This window comes from Phyllosticta capitalensis (genome assembly GCF_038381095.1).
Source record: "Phyllosticta capitalensis strain CBS 128856 chromosome Unknown BKA78scaffold_8, whole genome shotgun sequence".
NCBI lineage: Eukaryota > Fungi > Ascomycota > Dothideomycetes > Botryosphaeriales > Phyllostictaceae > Phyllosticta > Phyllosticta capitalensis.
Window position 1 is genome coordinate 815,377 of NW_027117446.1, and position 22,875 is coordinate 838,251.

A 22,875-nucleotide genomic window follows, 5' to 3' on the forward strand; every position below is an offset into this window, starting at 1 on the left:
TGTCCACTGCATATCGGCGAAAATGATGAGACGCAACGTCATAGCAGTCCTCTACGGATACCAATCCGCATTACATCTACGCCGAGTGGCTACGCTGCACTCCCCACGTTTTCCAGTCTGAATCCACTTCAAAATGTCGCTCTCCCCTGCTGCTACTTCTGCCACTCCTCACTCCTTCATGTCTATCCCAAGCCATCACCGCCACCCCAGCAGTCATGGCAAGATCCCACCATGATGCCAGCACCACCTCGTCGGCCGCGAGCACCATCTCCGACTCTTCGACTCACAGTAGCCACACCCCACCTTCAGTCCCAGGCTTGACAGCCGAGCTTGAAAAGGCAGAAACGGCACAACAACCACCTCCTCCAGGACGGAACTACTCGATAGACCGCGTTCAGTCACAGGCCCAGTCGGTCCTGTCCACCGTTCGCTCGCGAAGACCTGTCCCGCCTTTCAGCCATCCTCTCGCCCACACCAAGACCGCGCCGGACGTCGTGGTCGATTTTGATGGCCCGGATGACCCGTACATGCCGCTCAATTGGCCAACCCGCAAAAAGATCATGACCACCCTGCTCTACGGTCTAACCACCATGGGAGCAACTTGGGCCAGTAGCGTCTACTCTCCGGCCGTGGACCAGATTTCCAAGGAATTCAACGTCGGCACGACCGTCGCCACCTTGGGAACCTCATTGCTACTATTTGGATTCGGCGTTGGACCATTGGTGTTTGCACCGCTGTCCGAGGTCTATGGCAGAAAGTCTGCAGTGCTTGCTCCCTATTTCATAGCCGCCATCTTTTCCTTTGCAACAGCCACGGCCAAGGATTTCCAGACCATCATGTTGACACGCTTCTTCTGCGGTGTCTTTGGCAGCGCGCCCATCACAAACACAGGTACGGCCAATACGCTTGAGCATTTCGCTTCAGAGGGGCGGCGAAAGAGATTGTTGAACAAGGCTTGGCTTTCCCAATTCATCGTATGCGACAGCACTCGATCACTCCCCGTACTCTTTTCTAAGAGGCGAATTCTCTGTGTCTTGTAGCTAGCGGGAGTTTCAATGCTCCCTTTCATTCCATCTCCCTGAGCAGCCAACAAGCTGCGGAGCTTTCGTCGTCTTCCCTCAGCTACTGCACTTCTGGACACTCGTCGCTAACACAATGGATTCAGGAGGCGTGCTTGGAGACATTTGGTCGGCCAAAGAGCGCGGGCTCGCCATGGTAGGCTACGCCATGGCCGTCGTTGGAGGTCCCACGCTGGGGCCAATCGGTAAGCTTGGGGTAAATCGACTCGCACAGGATGCGTCCCAGACATGCTAATTGGTCTTTTATCATTTCAGCTGGCGGAGCAATCGTTCAAAGCTATCTCGGCTGGAGATGGACAGAATACGTAAGCATCTCAGAAATCCCTGAATCAACGAGACACACTCACACGACACTAGATAACTGGCATCTTCATGATGACCATGCTCACGCTCGACATCATCTTCCTCGACGAGACGTACCCGCCAGTGCTGCTAGTCTACAAAGCGCGGCGATTGCGGCACACGACGGGCAACTGGGCGCTGCACGCAAAACATGAAGAGTGGGACGTAAGTCTGCGCGAGCTGGCAAACTCGTACCTCGTCCGGCCCTTCCAGCTGCTCTTCACGCCCATCTGCTTCTGCGTGGCGTTATACGCCTCGTTCGTCTACGGCATCCTATACGCGCAGCTGGCCGCCTTCCCGGTCGTCTTCGAGGAGCAGCGCGGATGGAACAAGGTTGTCGGCGCGCTGCCCTTCCTCGCCATCCTGACGGGCATCCTGATCGGTGCCGTCGCCAACATCTTCAACCAGAAGTACTACTTCAAGAAACTCTCGGCCAACAACTTCAAGCCGGTTCCCGAGGCCCGCCTGCCGCCCATGATGCTCGGCAGCGTCTTCCTGGCGTCGGGGCTCTTCATCTTCGGCTGGACCGCCTCGCCGCGCTTCCACTGGATCGCGCCCATCATCGGCTGCGCGTGCGTCGGCCTCGGCTTCTTCTGCATCTTCCAGTCCGCCCTCAACTACCTCGTCGACACGTTCCGCCAGTACGCCGCCTCGGCCATTGCCGCAAACACCTTTTTGCGCTCCGTTTTGGCCGGCAGTTTCCCCCTCTTCATGACGCCCCTGCTGCATTCCGTCGGCGTTGATTGGGGCGTCAGCATTTTTGGTTTTGTTGGCATTGCTTTGATTCCGATACCCTATCTGTTTTTCGTTTTTGGGCCAAGGATACGCGCGAGGGGTGTCTTTTCGAGGGACTCGACAAAGTGAGTGGCAAATGCTGTCTGTTTGAGTAGAAGAGTCCAAGGTAGGGCATTCAAAGATCATAGAACACAACTACGACCGCTCCGAAAGTCTTCTGCTCTTAGGGGTTGGAGGGCACGGACTTTGTTACGAGACATGTACACAACAAGACTGGCAAATTTAATTGGTAATTAGAGTAGAGTCAAATTTATAGATTTCCGAAAACCTCTTTGCACATTTAACCAAATGGTACCATCGGCAATTGATCAATTTCCAGTCAATCGGAGCAGTCGAAGAATCAGAAAGTTTCGGCTCATACTCGTGGCTATTTGAACACCCATGTCTATCCGTCTTGAATTTGCAACATTCAAGTCCTTTGGGTCAAAGGAATTTGGATGCTGTCCTGGTAACGACGGAAAATGAAATTGAATGCTCAGGGTGAGCCCCAAGTTTTGATGTCAAGGCTCGGCTTTGATGGCAATCTTCTTTGCTACGCGGGCACTGTACGATCAATCGTCAATTTCGAGTCGAGCATTCATTGTATGGAATAACGAGCCAAGGCACGGAAACAAACACACAGATTGGCAACACAGCAGAGCAACATCACTTTGGAATACGAATCAATCAAACAAGCAATTCCGAATTCAGCTCCACTCATCTAATCATAATCATCCATCATGCACTCCAAGTCTGACAAAAACGGGGTAGCAGAAAAACCTGCAGCCAGCTTTTGGACCTCGATCTTCACCCCTCTCTGGCGAATGCGCCATGTCAATCAAGAAAATCTACCATCTGTCCCAATTAATGCTCGGTTCCATTCTGCTTGGGCACAAGCGGCTCGACGTTCCAAATGGCCTCGGCGTACTCGTCGATGCAGCGGTCCGACGAGAAGAAGCCCATGCGCGCCACGCTCGTGATGCACTTGGTCAGCCACTCGTCCTGGTTCTTGTACGCCTCGTCAATCAGCTCGTGAGTCTTGATGTAGCTGTTGAAGTCGTCCGAGACCAGGTAGTAGTCTCCGTGGTCCATGATGGAGCCCACGAGGTGGCCAAAGGCACCGGCGTCGCCAAACATGCCCGACTTGATAGCGTTGAAAACGGCAGCAAGGTCGGGGTCGAGCTTGTATGATCCGTAAACGTGTGCGTGGCGCAAGTCCTCGACGTCCTCGGCCAAGTTTCCGAAGAGGAAGATGTTGTTTTCACCAACTTCGCGGGTGATTTCAATCTTGGACACGTTAGTTCATTCCCATGGGACTGTGGTTGTATAGATTACTTACGTTTGCTCCGTCACAAGTGCCAATGATGAGACCGCCGTTCAAGACGAATTTCATGTTACTCGTGCCGCTGGCTTCGGTGCCGGCAGTGGAAATGTGCTCGCTAATGTCGGAAGCAGGTGTAATTATCTCGGCCTTGCTGACATTGTAGTCCTCGAGGAAGATGACCTTCAGGAGATCGCCAACATCAGGGTCGGAGTTGACAACACGGCCAACTTCACAGATCAAGTGGATCACCGTCTTAGCCATCCAGTATCCAGGAGCAGCCTTGCCTCCGAAGATGGACACGCGAGGCTGAAGTTTCTTCCTCTCCTCGGGCTTCATCTTCTTGATTTGGAGGTAGCGGTGGATCACACCGAAAATGTTGAGCTGCTGCCGCTTGTACTCGTGCATACGCTTGACTTGGACATCAAACAGGGACGACGGATTGACGCTGACGCCGGTCGTGTTCTTGATGTGCTTGGCCAAGCGGACCTTGTTGGCATACTTGATCTCCTGGAACTCCTTGCGGAAGTCGGCATCGTCCACGTATGCCTCAAGCTTGTGCAAAAGAGTGAGATCCTTCAAAAATTCGTGGCCCCCAAGCTTGGTTGCAATGAGCTCCGAGAGGCGGGGATTGGCTTGGTGCAGCCATCGGCGCGGGGTAATTCCGTTGGTTACATTGGTGAACTTGTCAGGCCCGTAAATGGCCACAAAGTCTTTGAAGATGGTGGTCTTGATAAGATCCGAGTGCAGTTCTGCCACACCATTGACCTTGTGGGATCCAATGACAGCCAGGTAAGCCATGCGGACCATTTGAGGCTGAGACTCCTCGACGATGGAAACTCTGCGGAGCATATCACGGTCCTTGGGGAAGTTGCGCTCAACATATTGCAGGAACTGCAGGTTGATGTCGTAAATGATTTGAAGGTGGCGGGGCAGGAGGTACTGCATGAGTGGGACAGACCATTTCTCCAGCGCCTCGGGGAGGACGGTGTGGTTGGTGTAGCCAAACGTCTGGGTCACAATGTTCCAGGCCTCATCCCAGTCCAAACCTTCAATATCCACGAGGATGCGCTGCAACTCAGGGATGGCCAGGGTCGGATGAGTGTCGTTGAGCTGAATGGCAACTTGCGACGGGAAATCCTTCCACGCTCTCTTGGTCTTTTTGAAGCGGCGAACAATGTCATACAGCGAAGCAGCACACCAAAAGTACTGTTGCTTCAGACGCAGCTCTTTGCCACGATCCAAGTTGTCGTTGGGATACAGCACTGCTGAAATGGTCTCTGCCTTTTGCTGGTCTGCAACGGAGCTTTCATACTCTCCCGAGTTGAACTTTTGGAAATCGAATTCACCACTTGCAGCCTTGCTGCCCCACAGGCGCAGGTTGTTTGTGGTGGGGGTGTTGTGGCCGGGAACTGTGCAATGTTGGCACAAATCCACCAATTAACAGGGCTTACTTACTTGGGACGTCGTACGCAACGGCCTGGACAATCTCACCACCCTCCCAAACGGCAACTTGCTTACCGCTGTCATCCCTGGGCGGTCGTCAGATGAGGGGTCGACTTTCGAAATTGCACTCAACACTCACTGATACTTGCGAACGTGGCCGTGGAACTGAATGTCGACGGTGACGTCGTGCCTGGCAAACTCCCAGGGGTTGAAGTCCAGCCAATAATCGGGGACTTCGACCTGGTAGCCATCCACAATCTCCTGCTTGAAGATGCCATATCGGTAGCGCAGGCCGTAACCCCAGGCGGGGATGTTAAGCGAGGCCATGCTGTCGAGAAAGCAAGCAGCCAGGCGACCAAGACCGCCGTTGCCCAAGGCGGCATCATGTTCCTGGCCGATCACATCCTCGATGCGGAAGCCCATCTCGTCGAGTCCCTCTGTCAAAAACCGGGTCAGTCGGGATCAGCATCGGAAATGGTGATGAGCCCTACTCTTGGCAACGTCCTTCTTTCCAACATTGAGCATAGCATTGTCAAGGGCGCGGCCCATCAGAAACTCAAGAGAGAGATCTGCGCGAAAATCAGCCTTCAGCCCTGTCCCAGGGTTGGGTGCATGTCTCACAATAGACGCGCTTCTGATCAGCAAACGTCTGCTCCTGCTGCGTCTTGTTCCAGTCGATGATGAGACGGTCCCTAAAGGCCAGGGACGTGCCGGCATACGTAGCGCTGGGGATCTATGGTAAGCGCGGGGCCAGGGCTTGCATTTGCGTTTCCTTACAAGTCATCGCAATTGTAGAGGGAGCGGGCGAGGGTAGTTTCAATGTGGCGAATGGCCTCCCTCTTGAGAAATGGTCAGCAATTGGCGTCGTGGTAAATAAAAGACGCAGAGAGTGTGTGGGTACCTCGAATTCTTCGGTCGTCTCAAAGGGCTTTGGAGTCTGCAGCTTCGGTGATTAGACATGACGTGCAGGGAGGGGCGATGTTGCTTGGACGCACGAATTTGGTCCACCTGGAGGTCCAAGTTTGTCAGTGATGTGCGACTTATGGGGGAGATTTGGACGTACGCCTTTCTGGCGGGCTCAGGAATGGCGGCCTCGACAGCCTTGATCTCTGATGGACCGAAACCAGTGACGGTCCTCTTGTGTTTGGGTCTGCTGAAGCCGGGGCCAACGGGGCCCTGTAGATCCGAGAGCGGGGCCCCCGTCGAAGGTCTCCGCTCGCGAGTTCCGGTCGACATGATGGCAATTGTTTGAGAGAAAACTGATAAAGGAAAATGGACAATTCTCCAAGGGGGTGACGGGCGACTGAGGGTTTAAAAAGGAGGGGGAGACGAGAACGGCGCGCACATGGAGAGCAGCTCTCACAGCAAGCCGGACGAGGAGAGCTGCCCTGGCACTGCTGGGAAGAGCTAGCGCCGCCAGTGTGCCGGTGCTTGCGGGGAAGCTCCAGGAGCGGCCGGGGGGTGAGCTGGAGTGAGGTCGAACGAAGTAACGCTCTCATCACCTCGACCTGCAACCAGCCTGCACTCTGACAGCACAAAGTCACGACCTTTTCGTAATCCTCCCCACTCCATTCCCAGTTTTCTCGCCTGATCGAATCGTGATGCACTCCCCGTACATGTAGCCCGCCTGGCCCGCCTCGCATCCTCCATCACCGATCACCCAAAGTCTATACCACCCACGCCCATCAAGCGGATACAGACCTGAAGCACAACTACCCCTTGGTCTTGACCTCTACCCGCGTCGTGGCGTCAAACTTTTTCTCAACACCATGTGGCCTTGGGCGCATGCATCCTGGGTATGTTCTTTCCATGGTATTCGACTGCCTATATATCTCTCATGCAGCCAACCCCGTCCACCTGCCGTCAGCTGTATCAAACATGCCACTCATGCCACCCCCTCCCGTGCATCCTTCAAAATACAAGATGCTTTTCTTCCGCCCTCCCGAGATTTGACATGACCTAAAATGCTGCCGCAAAAGCGAGCAGCTACAAAATTGGGGGTATCTCTGACTTCGCCATGACCATAAAAACGCCAGCGCCGGGTCCGTCCCGATCCCGGCGCCATGATGATGAGGGATAAATAACAAGAAGAGAGAAAATTATTTTGAGCGTCACGCCACGAACTGTGCCTCCGCCATGGATGCAGAGGGGCTGGGTTCCGGTGTCGTGATGCCATTGCACCACCTCGCGGAACCGCCGCCAAGCTGCAGCGGGGCTGGCCTGCTCTTCTCAGCCACAGGAGCAGAAGCGGCCTTTTGAGCCATGAGCGCACCGGTGCGCTGCATGTTCTGAATCGAGTCTTGGACGAACTCGGGCGTAAACGAGTGCAAATCATAGTCCAAGTCGGAGAGGATGATGCGTTGGGTGGCGGACAACTGACGAGCGGTGAAGACGCAGTTGGAAACGTGCTGGGCCCAGTGTCTCAGCGAGACGTGCGAGTCGTCGAGATACGAGGCGGCAAGCGCGAGAGCGGCCAGGACCAGCAGCTCGGGCTCGGCGGACGAAGCGACGGCAGCTCCCAGTAACGGTGCCGTCGTCACGGGGATTGGGGAAGCGGGAGGAGACGGCAGAGAGGCGGGGACCGGCAACAACGCAGATGCAGAATCCGGACCGGCGGCGGAAAGCAGGGCCTCGCGCCATCGTTTTGCGAAGCGCATGCTCAAGGCATCGAGAATACAAGCTGCCAGGCCCAGGACCTCGAGCGGCAGGTGGGTTCGTTCGAGGTAGGTTGTGATGGTCGAGGTCGAGGGCCGGCGGGTCGAGGCATTGGAAGGGGTGAGTTTGGCGAGGTGGGCGGCCGAAGCTGTTTGGTTCGAGTTAGTCGACTGGCCCCATGAGCGCGCGAGGAGTAACAAAACGCACCTCTCAAGTCATCGTTTGGTCGACGGCGAACGGCAGCGGGGGTTTTTGCAACAGGGCTGTCGACGGCGGGCTGTGGAGGAGTGGGCATGTTGGAGAGCGGTTCATAGTTGGCAAAGTAGGCATCAATGTCGATGGAGTCGATGGAGGCTCTGCGGGAGGCAGTACCGGTGCTAGGCTCGGATGACGGAGGGGTCTGCATCATGTCGGAGTGGTAGTGGACGGGGGAGTGGTGCGGATTGGGCCATTGGGGGCGTTGGTCATATATACAGGCAGAGGGAGAGAGGAGGAGCCCCTAGTTCAGATGGTTAGGTTAGCACACACCCACGCAGGGCAAAGAGGCAGAGGCCAGAGGGAGAAGCCAACGCATGGCTCCTGCCGCCCGACTAGCCGTTCGCAGGTCGCTGGCTGCCCCATCTGACGTGACTGACCTGATCCGAGCCAGCATCACCAAAAACCATATGCACGACAAGAACACGCTGCATGTGCACTTCTTCAAACAAAGAATTATATTCCAGCCATCTCAATTCTTCTTCTCTACAGTACTGTCAAACTCTACGGTACGGCCCGACGTGTCAATACTGATCCGAGCCGAGAAGTCAAAAGACATTCCACGGTGACCGCACGCCGGGCGTTTCATCGCCAGCCAGCCCCCCAGTCGTGCGCTTCCACTCCTCCAAGAAAGACTTCTTCGTTGTTGGGCTCTTGGGCCCTCTACATGAGCCTGCTGCATCACCGTCACGCTGGCCGGGCAGCCTGACCGTGGCCCTACGTCTCACGCCGTTCTCCGCCCTACCTCACCGGTAGCAGCCCCAGCTGTTCGATGCGGCTTCTCGTCCATCAACCACCTTCTGCTGCATCCTTCTCTGCGTGTGTGCCTGAGCTCGAGCATGAGCCTCTCGCGGACCGTGTGCAGGGCCGCCAAGCAGCCTCAACGAGCCACCGAATCCACCCCGTCTCTCCCTTCGGCTTAGCCTGCCCGGCGAGGGAGCCGACTTGCGCTTCCGGTTCCAGGCGAAAGCGAGACGAGAGAATTGTGAAGATCAAGCCTACGCAGCCACACACGCGTGCAAAACTTTTGCTTCACACACTGTCCAGTCGCCGCCGCCGAGCTGCCGCCTGCCCTACGCCAGGCTCAATGTCGGTCCAACACCCATCACCCCGTATTCCATGTGTGCCCTGAGGTACTCGGTGAAGCTGGATACGAATATTGAATGAGACGACCCTTGGCCTGCTCGCCGTTGCCGATTCCGAATTCTCGTCTGCCCTACGGAACCACCGACGACTGTTTTGATATGGATTGGCGCTCGTGGGTGTGTGCTTTTTGTTCCGATCCTATTTCTGGCCGCTTTGCGTTGGTGTTGGAGTGCATTCAGGCACCGCCCTGAGGTCGCCAACCATTGCTCCACCGCTCAGCCACAACACCGTCGACACCACACACGCGACCTCTTGCTCCGACATGAAGCAAGCTTGGCTTTTTATCCCCGAGCCCTCGTTTCCGCTCATACACACCGTACTTTTTTTTTTTTTCTCTTCGCCCTGTTGCCCCCAAAGTGCCCCGCTTCCGCGGCCTCGCCGCCGGCCGTCTCCCCTGAAATGGTCGACTGGCTGGTGCGAGGTTTCTCCCTCGTTGCCCCCGGATCGCGCCGGCTTAACAACGGCCCCTCCCTCCATCCGTGCCTAATCATTACCCGTGACGTTCCTCGATCAGATTCGCACCTTGCTGTGGATCTCGTTATCCTTGGTGGCATGATGTTGTTTCTGCCTGAGGTTCAAGGGAGGTCGCGTATCCGGTCCCGAGTCGTGTATTTGTGAGCACGTGATATGTCTATAGATGGGGTCGGCTGCATGGTGTATTGACTTCTGACCAATATTCGTTGCAGTAGCCATGCCCACTCCCAATTCTTTACTCCGCGTGCCTAGTGCTGGTCGTGGGCTGCATGCAACTCACAAGCCTCGAGCACCGGGTCTCGCTCTCCCTAGCAACACCATTGGTCGAAACAAGACCAATATTTGCGCCTCTCTGCATCGTCTTTCCAGCTGTCTTACTGGCGTCCAGTCTGTCGCTGTGGTCTTTTTTCAAATCCTTTGACGTCAAGATCAGGGCCTCGCACGCTACCAACGCCCGGCACGCTACACTGGCGGGTACAATGTCCCATAACGCCATTACGCCATCGCCAGTCTGCTGCTAGCGCTGACATGACACATCAAGCCTCCGTTGAGCCCATTTGCTCCATTCGACCTTCGGAGCCGCTCGTGCGTGCGCCCCTCTATTTGCAAACTGCCGCATTTGGCAATTCTGGGCTGATGCTTCGCCGCCGTTTCTAACTGCAGGTGGTCAAGACCACACACCACCGTGGCTCTCTGGCTTGATCTCGCGATCATTTCCACCCGAGTGGGATCCGGGCGGGATCGTGACTTGTAAGACCGCCTCTTTGGACCTGAAGATCGCAATCATGTCGGGGACGAGCTGAGGAACAGAGGACCGTTGTTGCTGCGTCTACCTGCTCTCCTTCGACAACGTTGCCCAGCCAAGCATCCGCACCTAGCACAACCATACTCCTAGAACCAAGAACCCAGCTAGTCTTCCCCACCACCCACGCCGGACCTTCCCGTGCAGCCGCCTTGCTCGACTCGAGTTAAGCACGTAGATTTTTGTCTCCGCTGCCGCCCTCCAGCGCTAGCAATCAAATGCCAGCTCCGCACCAATCACACGAGCAACGGCCTCCCCTTCGCTCCTCTCCTCCCCCGCCACCCCGCACCCCAATCTCCTTGAATCCTTCATCCTTTGCAAACCGCCGCCACACCCCCAGGGACGACGTGATGAGGGTCGCCTGAACCCAAGTCTCCGAACCGTAGACCAGACCCGCGCTCCAGCCATCGGGACGTCGCCCGCATGTTGTTTTCGAGCCTCCAGCCAAAACGCCTCCAAACTGGCCAGGCTCATCAATTGTCCGAGCCCGCTGTGCTCTAATGATGCTGCGAACCCGGTTTTTTGTCGTTGTTTGTGGCACGGGGAGGACTCTTGCCCGCTGTGGAGCGGTCAGCCGCTCTACCAGTCTCCTGATCCCCCAAAATATATGTACGGGTGGAGAGTTGGCTACCAGGTAAAAAACACGGTGCATGTGGAGCTGCCGGCTAGACAAGACTTTTTTCTTCTTGGCCTCCCAATTCTCTCTCCACCAAACCATCCCCCCATTTGGATTCTCCCAGCCTCCAGAACGTCTGTTTATCTTTCTTGGCAGAGGTTAATGAGATTGGTCACGCCATATCTTTTCTTGAGCTCAACTGGGCGGGCTCTGGGCACTAGCTATCAGGGGGCGGAAACCGCTCTGGCCGTTGGTGAAGAGCTCACAGGTAGGTGCACGTGGGACAGACAGGGTGGCCGGTAGATTGTTGAGCTTTCCACTGGGCGAGGCGGAAATGTGAAGACGGGTTGCATGGGGATCTAGAAGACGGGGAAGGCACTTGACAGTAGACTGCAGTACTTACCTAGAAAGAAGCAGGTGAATTAGTTTGCCTGTTACACCACTCACCTGGCGTGTACTGTAAACACCGTGAGAGCGGATATTCTTCAAGCAACAACCCCTGTGAGGTGAAAAGACTGAGCCATGAGTTTGATGTGTAGGTCTTGCTCACGTACGCTTGCGTTCAGTCCACAGGGGTGTGTAGTAAGTGAGGAAAGAAATTCAACCCAGGCCCAGCTTCAAGTCGTGGCACCTTCAGACACAAGCGCTTGAATGCTCCCTAGGACTACCCATTAAGAGAAAAATCCTCTCTGTGTTGAACACATCAAGCGTTTAAGAACTCCATGTCTCTACGTGTTTTGACTTGGCAACAGAGATTCCCGGATTAGCAATTTCTTTCGTCCCCCACTTTCCCCACTGTGAGGGGGTGAGGCAAGTTGAACGCCTCCCCCTTGAACTCATCGAGCACTTTTAAAATCCTTGTCTTTCCTCCAGGATTTAATGACGCTGAGCCTTGAAACCACAATGCCCACCAGCTGCCTCGATGAGAATGTCAGAACGCACTTGCATGCGTGAAAAGCACAACGGGTCTATAGATCACCCACGAATGTCACTCAATGAACATGCTCGGTCTGATCAACTACTTTATCCTCAGAGGCTTTTGGAGTACGATAGAAAAGGGACAGAAGAATGAAGCGAAGCAGACACAGCGAAGCACTAATTCATATCCTCCATTCGGAAACAATGACTTTCCTTAGGAAACAAGCATTTCTCATCCCGCATGAGCTTCATCATGCATACCACCGTGGACAACACACCCCACGCATCCAATGAATCCAGCCCTCCGCAAACCCGCCCCCGAGCTCCCCCTTCGTCGAAACTGGCTTTTCAACTCGGATCTCTCATTTTTCAAAGGCACCTGCAACATGCCGATGATCTGCATCTTTGTCTGCCCCCAAGCCTCCGCGACACCTCCTCTCCACCCGCCTCATGCACCTCTGCAAAAGGAAAACCAAAAACTTCTGTTGAATGAGACTGGTGCCGAAAAGAAGCTGACGCTTGATTGCTCATCACGGCCAAGGCGAGGTTATCACGCCAGGTTGGAGAAAGGAAACTTGGTCTGATCAAAGCGTGAGGCCACAGACGTTCAACGTGCACGGTCTCACTGAGCCTTCTTCGCACCCTGAGGACCAGCACCGCCGAATCGTGCTGGGCTCGTCGCGTCGTTGGCTTGCTTTACCGCCTTCTTCACGCTCTCCCACACCTGACGGAGCTGAGGAGGAGCGCTCTGGTTCTGCGCCAGAGCATCGATCCGAGCCGTCAACTGCGCAATGGCTCCCTGAACGAAGGCACTCTGCGAGACACGGGCACGGAAGAAGACGGTGTAGAAGAGAAGCAGGAGCCACGAGCCCTTTTGGAAGAGAAGCGCAGACACAGCAATGCGGAACCACAGCGTGATCTCGAGAAGGGCAACCAGAGACATGGACGCGTCGTAGTACTCCTTGACAAACTTGCCGATGGTGTTGGAGAGAGGAGACTGCGGAGGGCGGCTGTTGGGCGAGGACGACTCAGAAGCGGGCGGCGGCTGCAGAACCGGGAGGAGGTTCGTTCGCGTGTAGGTCAAGACGTGGAAAATGGAGTAGACGGCGAATGGAAGCATGGCAAGAGGAACTTGGAAAGTGTTGGAGAGCCACGCGACCGCCATGACTGTTGTGTACCAATGACGTCGGTTAGCACAGGCAAGCTGAAGAGCGAAAGCAGCCATTGGGCTCCTGAACTTGACTCGACGGAGACATCAAGGGTTGGAAGAGGGAAACATACGTAGGTACTGCACATTCTCGTCGGCTACCAGGCCGAGGATGCCATTGGGTTTGCCGGCGCGTACGCGCGCGCGGTATGCCTTGTAAACAACGATGCCGTAGGTGACGGCGGCAGCCAGGAAAGCTAGGCGGTATGAGAAGCGAGCCGAACGAGACGCGTAGTTGAAGCTGATGTAGGAGAGGCCGTAGCGCAGCGTCGCGAAGAGCAGCGTCAAGTGGCCAGCAAACCAGGCAAACTGCAGCGTCTTGGCGAGCTCGATCAGCCTCTGTTGCAGAGGCATTGCGGCGGTGGGTGGTGGGGCCATGGCGCAACCGTGTCGAGTGAGGAGCTAGGCTGCTGTGTTTGTTCTCAGCTTGGTGGCCACCGTGTCAAGATTGCGAGCAGGCAAACAACCAAGTCACCTACCCACTTCGGAGCTAGACGCGTCCCGCAGGTGGGTGGAATGAGGGCAGTGTTGTCTGGTGATGCGAAGGACTGGCTTGGCGAGGGTGCAAGGGGCCTGGGGTGGAAGGACTTACGGCGCGAAAGGGTCTGTCTGAGAGAGGAAGGGGAGGAAGGTGATGGATGACGAGCTGGTGGCCGAGAGAACAGGGAAGGCCGGGCAGCAGTAGTCGAGGATGGAGAAGACAAGGTCCAGCCAGCACTGTGGGAGAGATGGAGGACAGACTTGGTGACAGACTGACGTGGGTGGGTGCAAAGACCGAGGCGGCGGCCAGATCAGGGCAGAGGCCACACGCTGCCTGTGGCGCTTCGGGCAGTGACGAAATAGTCATCCCGGCCGCCTGTCCAACCCGTTCCTCCTCCTTCCATCACGTGCTTCAACTTCCTACCACTTATCTATTTGTACACTCATGCCCAAAGGTCCAAGGTTGTCGTCGCACGGCAGCTCCCGTTCACTCTGATACGCTTGTCGCATCGACGACAAACAGCTTCTGTCCCGCACTCGGTTCTTCAGCTACGACAAGGAGATTAAATTCGATTACGGATGTGTCGGTGTAGAATACATGGCAAAGAAGCAATCTGTGTAGTCCCTGCCACCTGCTACCCTCCACAATGCGATCTACCTGTGTAAATAGCTGTCAACCTAAGGAGACTGCAATGCTGGAGGTATCAATCAAGCACGATTATAGAAAACGCAAACAGACAGAAAAAAAAAAAGAGGCCTGGAAGAAGAGAGAAGAGTTGAATTGAAAGACAAGGAAAGGGGACAAGGGACTGCAACGGGGCATAGGCGTGGAAACGAGAAAAAAACAAAATGAAATCGAGAACCCAGTCCAAGCAGAACCATCCCCCGGCGCGCACAAACACCCCAACTTGCATTCGCCGTCGTCGTCTCTAGTATTAACTGTGTCCCTACGGTTGCCCTAGAATGCCGCAAGACGGTAAAGGGTCTAAGGAGCGATCATCGAAAGAGGTAAAGGAAAGGCTTTTGGTCCTGTCGTGTGGGTAAAGTGTGGGCTCAAGGCGGGTGTTTTCGCTGGGACGCTTGCAGTGACAACGACGACGTTGCTTAGCGCAGCGAGAAACCCTTTCTCTTGCCCTTTTCTTCGAGCGGCCTGCCACTCTCGATTCTCGCCTTCTTCTCCTCGAGATCTTGTCGCTGCTTTTCGAGCTGCTCCTTCATCTCTCGGTGTCGGGCGTAAAGTTCTTCTTCGCTCTGCCTGAGCTTGCTCTCCTTCTCTGCAACCTTCTGCTGGAACACCATCTTCATTTCTTGTTCCATCTTCTGCAGCTTCTGCTCGTGGAGCGTGCGCTCTTCCTCTTGCTTGACCGCAGGGTTGACCTCCTTGAAGACGCTTGGGTCTTGCGAGACACCCATGGAGATGAGCTTGTCAGAGCGGTAGTTCTCGTACAACGAGTTGTTGGTGTGCTCCTTGAGCTCCTCCATGTGGGTGCGAATCAGCATTTGACGAAGCTTGACAAAGTCGCAATGCTCCTCGTTGTCGACTTCAATGATGCCCCACGGGTAGCGACGACCCCGGACCTTGCGTCCATCGGAAGTGGTCACGTCCGTGTTGGCTCCGACAACAGCAAAGGGAACCTTGGAAAGGATCTCGTTGTTCTCGGCAATCGTCTCTTCGTCGTCCATCTCGTACCGCGGGCCCTCAAAGATCTGGATGCCGTGGTGCAGGATATCGGCCAGGATCTGTACACATCCGTCAGTTTGATCAATTGAGAAGATGTGGAGTGAACTCACCCTCTGCTTGAAGGCCGCGATTTCTTCGTCGGTCAGGGTGTCAGCCTTAGCAATGACGGGAATAAGATTGACCTTGGTGTGGAGGCGGCGCATAACCTCAACATCCAAGGGCTTCAAGGAATGACCCGTAGGCTGGATGAAATAGACACATGCATGGATGCGGTTGTCAACAATGTTCATGCGGTTGACCTTGTTCTCTGCGTCGAGGTACGCGTCGAAGCGCTGCTCAATGTTCTCAACAATCGGACGCCAGGAGTCGTCATTGTTGACGAAGTCGCCGAAGCCAGGAGTGTCAACCACGGTCAGGCGAAGTCTGACGCCGTTCTCCTCGATGTCGGCGCTGATGGACTGAACGGCGACAGTCTTGGGGATGATGTCGAGAGTAGGGGCCTTGCGCTCCTTGGGAGGGTAAAGAGAGGTGTTGAAAAGAGTGTTGACCAGGGTCGACTTTCCCAGTCCAGACTCGCCTAGATACTATTCGTCAATTCCACAGCCACACGTGCGCGTACCCTTGTCATCGGAGATTGGCCACGTACCAACGACCATCACGTTGAAGTTGAAGCCCTTGCGGACAGACTTGCGGTGCCATTGGTTGGGCAGGTTGGCGAAACCGACGTAGCCAGTGAGCTTCCTCCTGACAATGTTCCTCAGGTCGGATGCAGCCGCGGCGGCGGCCTTGGGGTCCTTGGACGACACGGTCTGCGGCGACGATCCTTGAGGGCCATTGGGCATCATATTGCTGCTCTTGACGTTGCCATCGGGAGTCGCGATCTTTCCGTTGGGGACGGGAGGCGCTTTCGAAGGGGGAGCGGCCGCAGGGGCAGGGGTGGCGTTGGAGGCTGCGAAACTCGAGATTAGCTGCCTGTCGCATATCATTTGAAAAAGTCGCTGAGCCAGCGTGTCCGCCGGCAATTGGCGACAGCCATCACGCGCAGACGGCGACGAGTCGAAGTCGAACGACCGTTGCCAAAACGCGTGCGGGCCGCTCGTTGAAATCGGCGGAAAGAGATGGCTGAGGACGGAACGCGGACACATGGCCCGACTTGGAGCAGGAGGAGGAGGCTCACCCATGGCGAAGGAGAAGTAGGAGTTGGCTTTGGATATCGAAACGAGAGACTACTGTACGCGACAGTGAGGGTCAGCGAGCGAAGAGGGTGGAGAGAAGATGGTAGAGAAGGCAGCGGGGGAGGTCGGGCGGAGATGGCCTCGGGGGCGTGGTGGTGCTAGCGGGTCGGGCAGGCACAGCTTGCAGGACTCACCAGTCAGTCTAGAGATGCAGAGGAGTCGGCGGACGCGATGCCAGTGGTTGGCGGGAGGGAATGGGGCTTCGACAAGAGTCCTCGGCCGCTGCTGCTGTTGGCAGATTGTATTGAGGCAGGCTGGGGGGCAGGTGTTGACGACGAAAGTCTGATGGTGGAAAGGGGTCCGTCACGCAGGGATTAACTGGATTGGTCTTGGCGCCGGTCCGGGTCCGCAACGGGGTCGAGCGTTTGAGCAGCTGCGTGATGAGCTTCCAGGGTTCCACGCGCCGAGGCGATTTGGATGAGCAACAATGGGGTGGTGATGGAGAGGAATCGAACAAGTTGGGTGTTTTCGGTCGGGACACTCCAGCCGAAAGGGAGGCAGGGCTGTCGTGCGGCAACGGCAGGCGCAGGGGAATCTCGTCCAGCTCCCGGTGCAGTGCCACGACGACGACGCTCACCGTCACGTGTTTTGGTCCTCGGTCCTGTCCTGGCTGTGCCACGCATTCCGTCGCATCTCTTGGACCGACAATGCGTATACAATGGTTGGCGTCTAAACATTAAGCTATCTGTACATTTCCATTCGCCCGTACGCCCAATACCGCGCCCCAGATCCCAAGGGTATATCGCCCATGACACTGCTCCAATCCGCCATCTCAAGCCAAGCTCGACAGAGTTGACGAAAGCTGCGCCTTGTCGTATTTGACGTACTTGCCCTTTCCCTTGTCGATCTCGTGGTACCGGTCCCAGAATCTTCCATAAAGAGGCTCAATCATCGTCTGGACTTCGCGCGCGAGCTGCGTCTTGACTTCCTTCTCCATGCCGTAGCCCTTGTGCTTCGCAATCAGCTCATCAAAGGCAACGTTGAAGTTCTTCCACTTCTCCTTGAGGCTGTCTCGGTCCTTGGAGCTCAGGTTCTTGATGACGCTAGCAGAGTCGACCGAGTGAGCTCCTCCCGATGGAGGCCGGCCGCCGCGATTCGTGTACTGCACGTCGAGCAAGTACGCCGAAGGTTCTTTCCAAGCATCTAGGTAAGCCTGAGTGCCCTTCTTTCTCCATCCTTCGACGAGTTTCTGGGCACTGCCCATCAGCCCGGCCAGCTCGGATGATCTTATCATCCTGTCAATAATGGCCACGTTGTTCGCAATGAAGACGCCTTGCAGCGCTCTGCTCTTGTGCAGCATGCGCGCCTTGGCATCTAGTTCCTTCAACTGCGTGTCAATCATCTCGCTGGCGTAGTTGGCGAACAGCTGCCGGCCATCAGCACCAACGTCAAATGACTTGTGCGACGCGGTTGAAGAAGCCGCTGGCCCGTTGGACCACCCGCCGTCTCCTATGGATATCAAGACAGACGTCAGGGGCGTCAGGTAGTTTGTCATTTGCTGGAGACGCGCCATCATCTCTGCCGTGGTGTTCGAAGCGCCGCCATCGATGGGAACAGCGACCAAAGCATTCACCTTGTTCCGCACATCTTCCAAGAGGGCGCGGAGGGACGCTTTTGCAGTTTCGCGTATTGGTTTAAGCGCATCGGCAACTGCGCGCTTCAGCTCTCCTGTATGCTTTTCCAGGCGCAACGAGAGGTTGGAGACCACGTCGATAATCTCGTATGCAAGGAAGCAGTCTGTGAGCAGGTTGTTTTTGACGTGGGTGTTCAGCTCCCTCAAGGTCTTGGCGAATTCGTTGAGCGTGGTCTGGCAAGTTGCCGTGTAAACTCTAGCCCAGTCCTCGCGGGCAAAGATGTGGCAGATGTTGTTGTATTCTGCAGTCATTATCCCCTCGATTCCTGCGCAGTATGTACCAATTCCATTGGTGCCCTGCCGGTAAAGAGCGTCCGCAGTGGTCTTCTTCGCCGTAGATACGCATGCGGCTGAAAGGTTCCTTAAGGTGTTGGTCATGTATTCTCCGCGCACTTCTGCGTAAATTTTGGCAGTGGGAGTGTCGCGCAGATCGGTCTGGGAAATTTGGGCAGAAGATGCCGCGACATGGGAATTGATTGTGCGCAACTCGGAGACCTTTTCCTCCGGTATTGCTGGGAAAGGGAGTTCTGTTTACAGGTCAGCAAAGTACCAACCACTGTGCTCTGGCAACTAACGCTTCGTAATGTAGTGCAATGGCTCCACCATTCGAGCATCCTGTCGCAGAATCTCGCGGAACACATCCTCCAATTGCTTTGTGCCCCGTTTCAACAAGGAATTGAGTTCGGCGATAGCCTGTTGATTCGATCGGAGGTTCGACTGCTTGAGTTCGCCGAGCGCCTGAGTAGTACGGTCCAGAGAAGCAATGAAATCCGGAAGTCCAACTTTGGCAGGACTGGGACCAGTTAGAAAAGAGCGACGAGTATGGACAACGCGGTGGAACCAACCCAGCATTGATGACACGTTCTTCCCGGCTTCTTTGATCGAGGGGCTGCCGTATGCGATCTATTGCTTCGACTACCTTGTCGATGTCTGCGCGGATATCAGCATGCCACTTTCCATGCATCAAAGATCAGAAGCGCACTGTTGTTGGTGGTCTGCAGGCGCTGGGTGTTGCCGTAGATGGGTCGAATGGCGTCTTCGACGCTCTTTCCGCTCGTCTCCAAGCGGTTAAGAGAGCCCTGGATCTTCTTGGTCAAGCTCTTGAGCTTCTCCATGTTGGCGAACAAGACCTCGACCTCAGCGCTCTCTTCGGCGAGCGCCGCCTTGCGTGGCGCGACCATGGTGGTTGTTCAGATCGACAGTCGCAGCCGAGTGGATCTCAGGCAGGGTTTTGACGAGGGACGGCGTTTGCGACAGGGCATGAGGGTTCAGGCGCGGGAGCAGGAGTCGACAGACCGGAGGACGGCAACGGGAGAGGCGTGAACGGGGGATCGCTTTGTTCGATGGCCAGGTGTCAGGGCAGAAGTTGGTCAGAAGCAGAGCTCGGGCGGGTATTGTACGGATGCGAGTAAGCAGGTGAAGAAGTGGAGATGGAGGTGGACGGGCGCTACCGGAGAGGCTGATGTGTGTGTGTGTGTGTGTGTGTGTGTGTTGGGTTGCTGGGAGCATGCTGACAGCTGCATCCTCGTTCCAATCACTGCAAGGCCCCAGGCTGCTGGAGGCCGGTTGAGCTCGCTGCCGTCACCGTGACATGATTGGGACCCAACCACAGCCAGAACCGGACATACCAGAGAGCCATGTTTCCACCCTTCTTCTGTCAACATCAAATCCACCCTCGGTCGCTCGTTCGCTGCTCGTCGCTACTACCGCCTGCGGGCTAAATGCAGTTTTGAAACGGCCTCTCCAGCATCAACATCCCCGCTGCTGGTGTTTCCACGCCCTTCCCTGCATGTGGCCATGAGCTAAGCCAAGACCATCTCGCCCCTCAGCAATCGCGATGCTGCGCAGCCTACAACAACAACTCTCTCGCCGCCGCTCCGCATGGTACTCGACCTTTCGCCTTTTTCGCCGCCTTCCCAAGCTGATCAATGGCTAGGCATTTCTTTCGCCTGTCTTCACACCACCGGCTAAGACCTCTGTCATTGCGGCGCGGCGCTGGCGCATTGGCACTCGCGACTTGCGCCGGGGGTTTCGCGCTGTACGCCTTCTCCCAACAAGCTTCCCATGCCTTCGCACCAGCTCGTCGGCTCCTCCTACACACCGAGTCCAGCTCTCAGTCGACAAAGGAGCTATCGCATAAGCCGACCGAAGTCGCAGATCGACCAAAAGTGATACATCGCGGCCAGGAATTCGAGTACGGAAAGGATGAAGGCAAACCCGGACAACAGCCTCCTCCGCCACAGGCTCGAGTTGCGGTTGGTGACGACAAGGAGACCGATGTCAGGGGAGAATCAGTTTGGGATGGGCTTATAGTCGCAATTTCGTCCCTACCAGAAACAGTATCGGGACTTCTTGTGCCAGATTGGGTCAGAATGCTGCCAGCTTTCATCACCAAGCTTCAGAATGAGCTTTCAATGGCTCCCGGTTCTTTGGCCGAAGAGATTTGGTATGAAGCAAACGATCCCGAGGTCAACCCCGAAATCGTTTGGGACGCTCGGGTCCGCATCTCTAGCAACTTGTGCGACGAGGAGCAGCGTTTCTTGCAAACGCGCAAGCTTCATTTGCGACACGCACTGGCTCGGTATCTGGACCTAGACGAGGATGAAATCCACCCAGACGACATCCCGACAATTGCCATGTGTGGCTCTGGAGGCGGTCTTCGAGCTCTCGTTGCCACGTCTTCGTCATATCTTTCGGCCAATGAGGCTGGTCTTTTTGATTGCGTTACTTATACAGCTGGCGTTAGTGGAAGTTGTTGGCTCCAAGCACTTTACTATTCGTCCATTACAGGACAATGCCACCAGCGACTCATCAACCACCTGAAGCATAGACTGGGTCTCCATATATGCTATCCGCCTCCAGCACTGGCCATGATAAGCAGCGCGCCAACCAACAAATACCTGCTCAGCGGGATGGTGGAGAAATTCAAGGGCGTGCCAGGTGCTGACTTTGGGATTGTCGACATTTACGGTCTGCTGCTTGCAGCTCGTCTCATGGTGCCCAAAGGCGAGCTAGGGATCGACTACGCCGACATGAAGATATCGAACCAACGGCGGTATGTAGACAAGGGAATGTTTCCATTGCCCATATATACAGCTGTGAGGCACGAGATACCCCCGGAGGAGCAAGATTCGGATGGTTCGAAGAAGGAGCCTTGGTTTCAATGGTTTGAGTGAGCCGGACCCCCCATCTTCAGTGGCAGACCCGGGAACTCGTGCTAACGGCTATAGGTTCACGCCGTATGAAATGTGGAGCGAGGAACTTGGCGCTGGTATTCCCACATGGGCTGTTGGACGTCAATTCCACGCAGGCAAAGGGATGTGGCGCGACAATGGACTTGCACTCCCTGAGTTGCGCATCCCGTTGATGCTTGGAATATGGGGCAGTGCGTTTTGCGCAACGCTTTCACACTATTACAAGGAGATTCGGCCAATAGTGCGCGGTCTCACGGGCCTCGCAAGCATCGACGACATGGTCGCTGAACGGGACCATGATCTTGCTCGGACGCATCCCATAGACCCTGCCGTCATTCCCAATTACGCTCTTGGCTTGCAAGGGTCACTTCCTTCGACATGCCCCGAAAGCATGTTCACAACGACGAATTTGCAGCTCATGGATGCTGGAATGAGCAACAACCTGCCAATCTATCCACTTTTGCGACCCGGTCGTGATGTCGACATGATTATCGCGTTTGATGCGTCCGCCGACGTTCGGACGGACAACTGGCTCAAGGTTGCAGAGGGCTATACCAAACAAAGAGGCATCGTCGGATGGCCTGTAGGAGCAGGGTGGCCACCTGCGGGAGCATCAGAGGAGCAAATCCAGAAAGATTTCGAGGCCGCGCAGGCAGAGAGTAAAGAGGAAGCAGCGGAAAAGATGGCCGAGGCCCAAGATGATCAAGAGGCAAAACAGCGCCATCGCGTCCGGATGGGGAAGAAGCGGAAAACATACGATCTGGGCTATTGCAATGTTTGGGTGGGGACGACTGAACAGCGAGAGTCGGAAGAGGAGGAGTCGGGGTCGAAGCTGGTGGAGGAAGACTGGGAGCTGATGCGGCCGGACGCGGGCATCACGGTGGTTTATTTTCCATTTCTTGGGAATCCCAAGGTCGAGGGCGTGGATCCAAGGACATCGGACTTTATGTCGACGTGGAATTTTGTCTACACACCCGAGAACATTGAAAAGGTGGTTGAGCTGGCGCGGGCCAACTTTGACGAGGGCAAGGAGCAGACACGACGAGCAGTACGGGCGGTTTATGAGCGTAAGAAGTCGAGGCGGTTGGAGCGCGAGAACGAGGAGAAGGAACGGCGTCGACGATGGAAGCTGAGGAGTGGACGGGCTGGGAAGAAGATGGGAGAAGGCGACCATTGCGACCAGTTTAGTTAGACACCTAGTGACGTCAGAAGGGTGTGGCTCGTGGTGGGTTGCCGGATCGTCTGCCCACAGCTCGGATGCCCCGCCCCGCGACGCTCGCAGCAGGAACGGCACAGGGATCCTGCCAGCCAGGTACCACCAGTCACTACTTGTTTCTTGAGTTCCAGGCTGCTTGACGGCACGGCTTTTACTTAATCCTCCCCTCCGACCCCGTCACGTCCCGTCCGCCCCCATCCTCTCCACCCCACTGGCCGCCCGTCCTCCCTCGGCCTGCCTGTCGTTCAATCCCTCTCTCCCCTCTTCCCTTTCTGCATTGTCCACCTCTGCCACCTCCACCGACCTTCGCACCTCGCCGTAGCCTTCCTCAGCTCCTCGTCCCACCCGCCATGTCTTTCACGGGCCCAGCCCAGCAGCCCGAAGCCAGCGAGCATGCTGCC

At 55.8% G+C, this 22,875-nt stretch overlaps 7 protein-coding genes across 7 annotated transcripts; 2 read left to right on the top strand and 5 right to left on the bottom strand.

Annotated features, from left to right (window-relative positions):
- Window positions 1-215: 215 nt before the first annotated feature.
- Window positions 216-2,453, top strand: BKA78DRAFT_345517 (major facilitator superfamily domain-containing protein; the record flags this gene model as incomplete). Its single annotated transcript, XM_066890492.1, has 5 exons — window positions 216-974; window positions 1,045-1,264; window positions 1,335-1,384; window positions 1,437-2,281; window positions 2,312-2,453. The coding sequence occupies 5 exons, from the start codon at window positions 216-218 to the stop codon at window positions 2,451-2,453; spliced, it is 2,016 nt and encodes a 671-aa protein (XP_066741860.1).
- A 214-nt stretch (window positions 2,454-2,667) lies between these two features.
- On the bottom strand, window positions 2,668-6,340 carry BKA78DRAFT_320226 (glycosyl transferase). The gene is made up of 10 exons (XM_066888932.1): window positions 6,026-6,340; window positions 5,958-5,970; window positions 5,864-5,899; window positions 5,740-5,801; window positions 5,584-5,687; window positions 5,454-5,531; window positions 5,102-5,399; window positions 4,975-5,048; window positions 3,535-4,928; window positions 2,668-3,482 (listed from the first exon to the last, which is right to left on the bottom strand). Exons 1-10 carry the CDS (start codon window positions 6,196-6,198, stop codon window positions 3,060-3,062), a joined length of 2,655 nt encoding a protein of 884 aa, XP_066741861.1. The 5' UTR covers window positions 6,199-6,340; the 3' UTR covers window positions 2,668-3,059.
- A 733-nt stretch (window positions 6,341-7,073) lies between these two features.
- Window positions 7,074-8,297, bottom strand: BKA78DRAFT_373594 (uncharacterized protein; the record flags this gene model as incomplete). The annotated part of the gene is made up of 3 exons (XM_066892770.1): window positions 7,856-8,297; window positions 7,503-7,826; window positions 7,074-7,454 (listed from the first exon to the last, which is right to left on the bottom strand). The coding sequence occupies exons 1-3, from the start codon at window positions 8,024-8,026 to the stop codon at window positions 7,074-7,076; spliced, it is 876 nt and encodes a 291-aa protein (XP_066741862.1). The 5' UTR covers window positions 8,027-8,297.
- Window positions 8,298-12,431: 4,134 nt separating this feature from the next.
- BKA78DRAFT_174529 (uncharacterized protein) lies at window positions 12,432-13,797 on the bottom strand. Its single transcript, XM_066883308.1, has 3 exons — window positions 13,628-13,797; window positions 13,110-13,442; window positions 12,432-12,995 (listed from the first exon to the last, which is right to left on the bottom strand). The coding sequence occupies exons 2-3, from the start codon at window positions 13,411-13,413 to the stop codon at window positions 12,451-12,453; spliced, it is 849 nt and encodes a 282-aa protein (XP_066741863.1). The 5' UTR covers window positions 13,414-13,442; window positions 13,628-13,797; the 3' UTR covers window positions 12,432-12,450.
- A 711-nt stretch (window positions 13,798-14,508) lies between these two features.
- BKA78DRAFT_174474 (septin-7) lies at window positions 14,509-16,625 on the bottom strand. The gene is made up of 5 exons (XM_066883306.1): window positions 16,566-16,625; window positions 16,374-16,425; window positions 15,843-16,145; window positions 15,307-15,773; window positions 14,509-15,255 (listed from the first exon to the last, which is right to left on the bottom strand). The coding sequence occupies exons 2-5, from the start codon at window positions 16,375-16,377 to the stop codon at window positions 14,620-14,622; spliced, it is 1,410 nt and encodes a 469-aa protein (XP_066741864.1). The 5' UTR covers window positions 16,378-16,425; window positions 16,566-16,625; the 3' UTR covers window positions 14,509-14,619.
- A 411-nt stretch (window positions 16,626-17,036) lies between these two features.
- Window positions 17,037-19,548, bottom strand: BKA78DRAFT_320248 (Cullin repeat-like-containing domain protein). The gene is made up of 4 exons (XM_066888933.1): window positions 19,047-19,548; window positions 18,910-18,994; window positions 18,640-18,857; window positions 17,037-18,591 (listed from the first exon to the last, which is right to left on the bottom strand). The coding sequence occupies exons 1-4, from the start codon at window positions 19,243-19,245 to the stop codon at window positions 17,204-17,206; spliced, it is 1,890 nt and encodes a 629-aa protein (XP_066741865.1). The 5' UTR covers window positions 19,246-19,548; the 3' UTR covers window positions 17,037-17,203.
- Window positions 19,549-19,661: 113 nt separating this feature from the next.
- BKA78DRAFT_320250 (acyl transferase/acyl hydrolase/lysophospholipase) lies at window positions 19,662-22,640 on the top strand. Its single transcript, XM_066888934.1, has 2 exons — window positions 19,662-21,236; window positions 21,295-22,640. The coding sequence occupies exons 1-2, from the start codon at window positions 19,993-19,995 to the stop codon at window positions 22,448-22,450; spliced, it is 2,400 nt and encodes a 799-aa protein (XP_066741866.1). The 5' UTR covers window positions 19,662-19,992; the 3' UTR covers window positions 22,451-22,640.
- Window positions 22,641-22,875: the final 235 nt, after the last annotated feature.

Coding starts and splice junctions, on each gene's coding strand:
- BKA78DRAFT_174474 (XM_066883306.1), bottom strand. Junction 15,774..15,842: donor CTTCAACGTGATGGTCGTTG/GTACGTGGCCAA, acceptor AATAGTATCTAG/GCGAGTCTGGACTGGGAAAG. Junction 15,256..15,306: donor TCGCGGCCTTCAAGCAGAGG/GTGAGTTCACTC, acceptor GGATGTGTACAG/ATCCTGGCCGATATCCTGCA.
- BKA78DRAFT_320248 (XM_066888933.1), bottom strand. CDS start 19,245: ATGGTCGCGCCACGCAAGGCGGCGCTCGCCGAAGAGAGCGCTGAGGTC. Junction 18,995..19,046: donor CCTGCAGACCACCAACAACA/GTGCGCTTCTGA, acceptor ATATCCGCGCAG/ACATCGACAAGGTAGTCGAA. Junction 18,592..18,639: donor ATTGCACTACATTACGAAGC/GTTAGTTGCCAG, acceptor ACCTGTAAACAG/AACTCCCTTTCCCAGCAATA.
- BKA78DRAFT_320226 (XM_066888932.1), bottom strand. CDS start 6,198: ATGTCGACCGGAACTCGCGAGCGGAGACCTTCGACGGGGGCCCCGCTC. Junction 5,400..5,453: donor AAAGAAGGACGTTGCCAAGA/GTAGGGCTCATC, acceptor GGTTTTTGACAG/AGGGACTCGACGAGATGGGC. Junction 4,929..4,974: donor CGTTGCGTACGACGTCCCAA/GTAAGTAAGCCC, acceptor AACATTGCACAG/TTCCCGGCCACAACACCCCC.
- BKA78DRAFT_174529 (XM_066883308.1), bottom strand. CDS start 13,413: ATGGCCCCACCACCCACCGCCGCAATGCCTCTGCAACAGAGGCTGATC. Junction 12,996..13,109: donor CGAGAATGTGCAGTACCTAC/GTATGTTTCCCT, acceptor GGTACACAACAG/TCATGGCGGTCGCGTGGCTC.
- BKA78DRAFT_320250 (XM_066888934.1), top strand. CDS start 19,993: ATGGCTAGGCATTTCTTTCGCCTGTCTTCACACCACCGGCTAAGACCT. Junction 21,237..21,294: donor CCTTGGTTTCAATGGTTTGA/GTGAGCCGGACC, acceptor TAACGGCTATAG/GTTCACGCCGTATGAAATGT.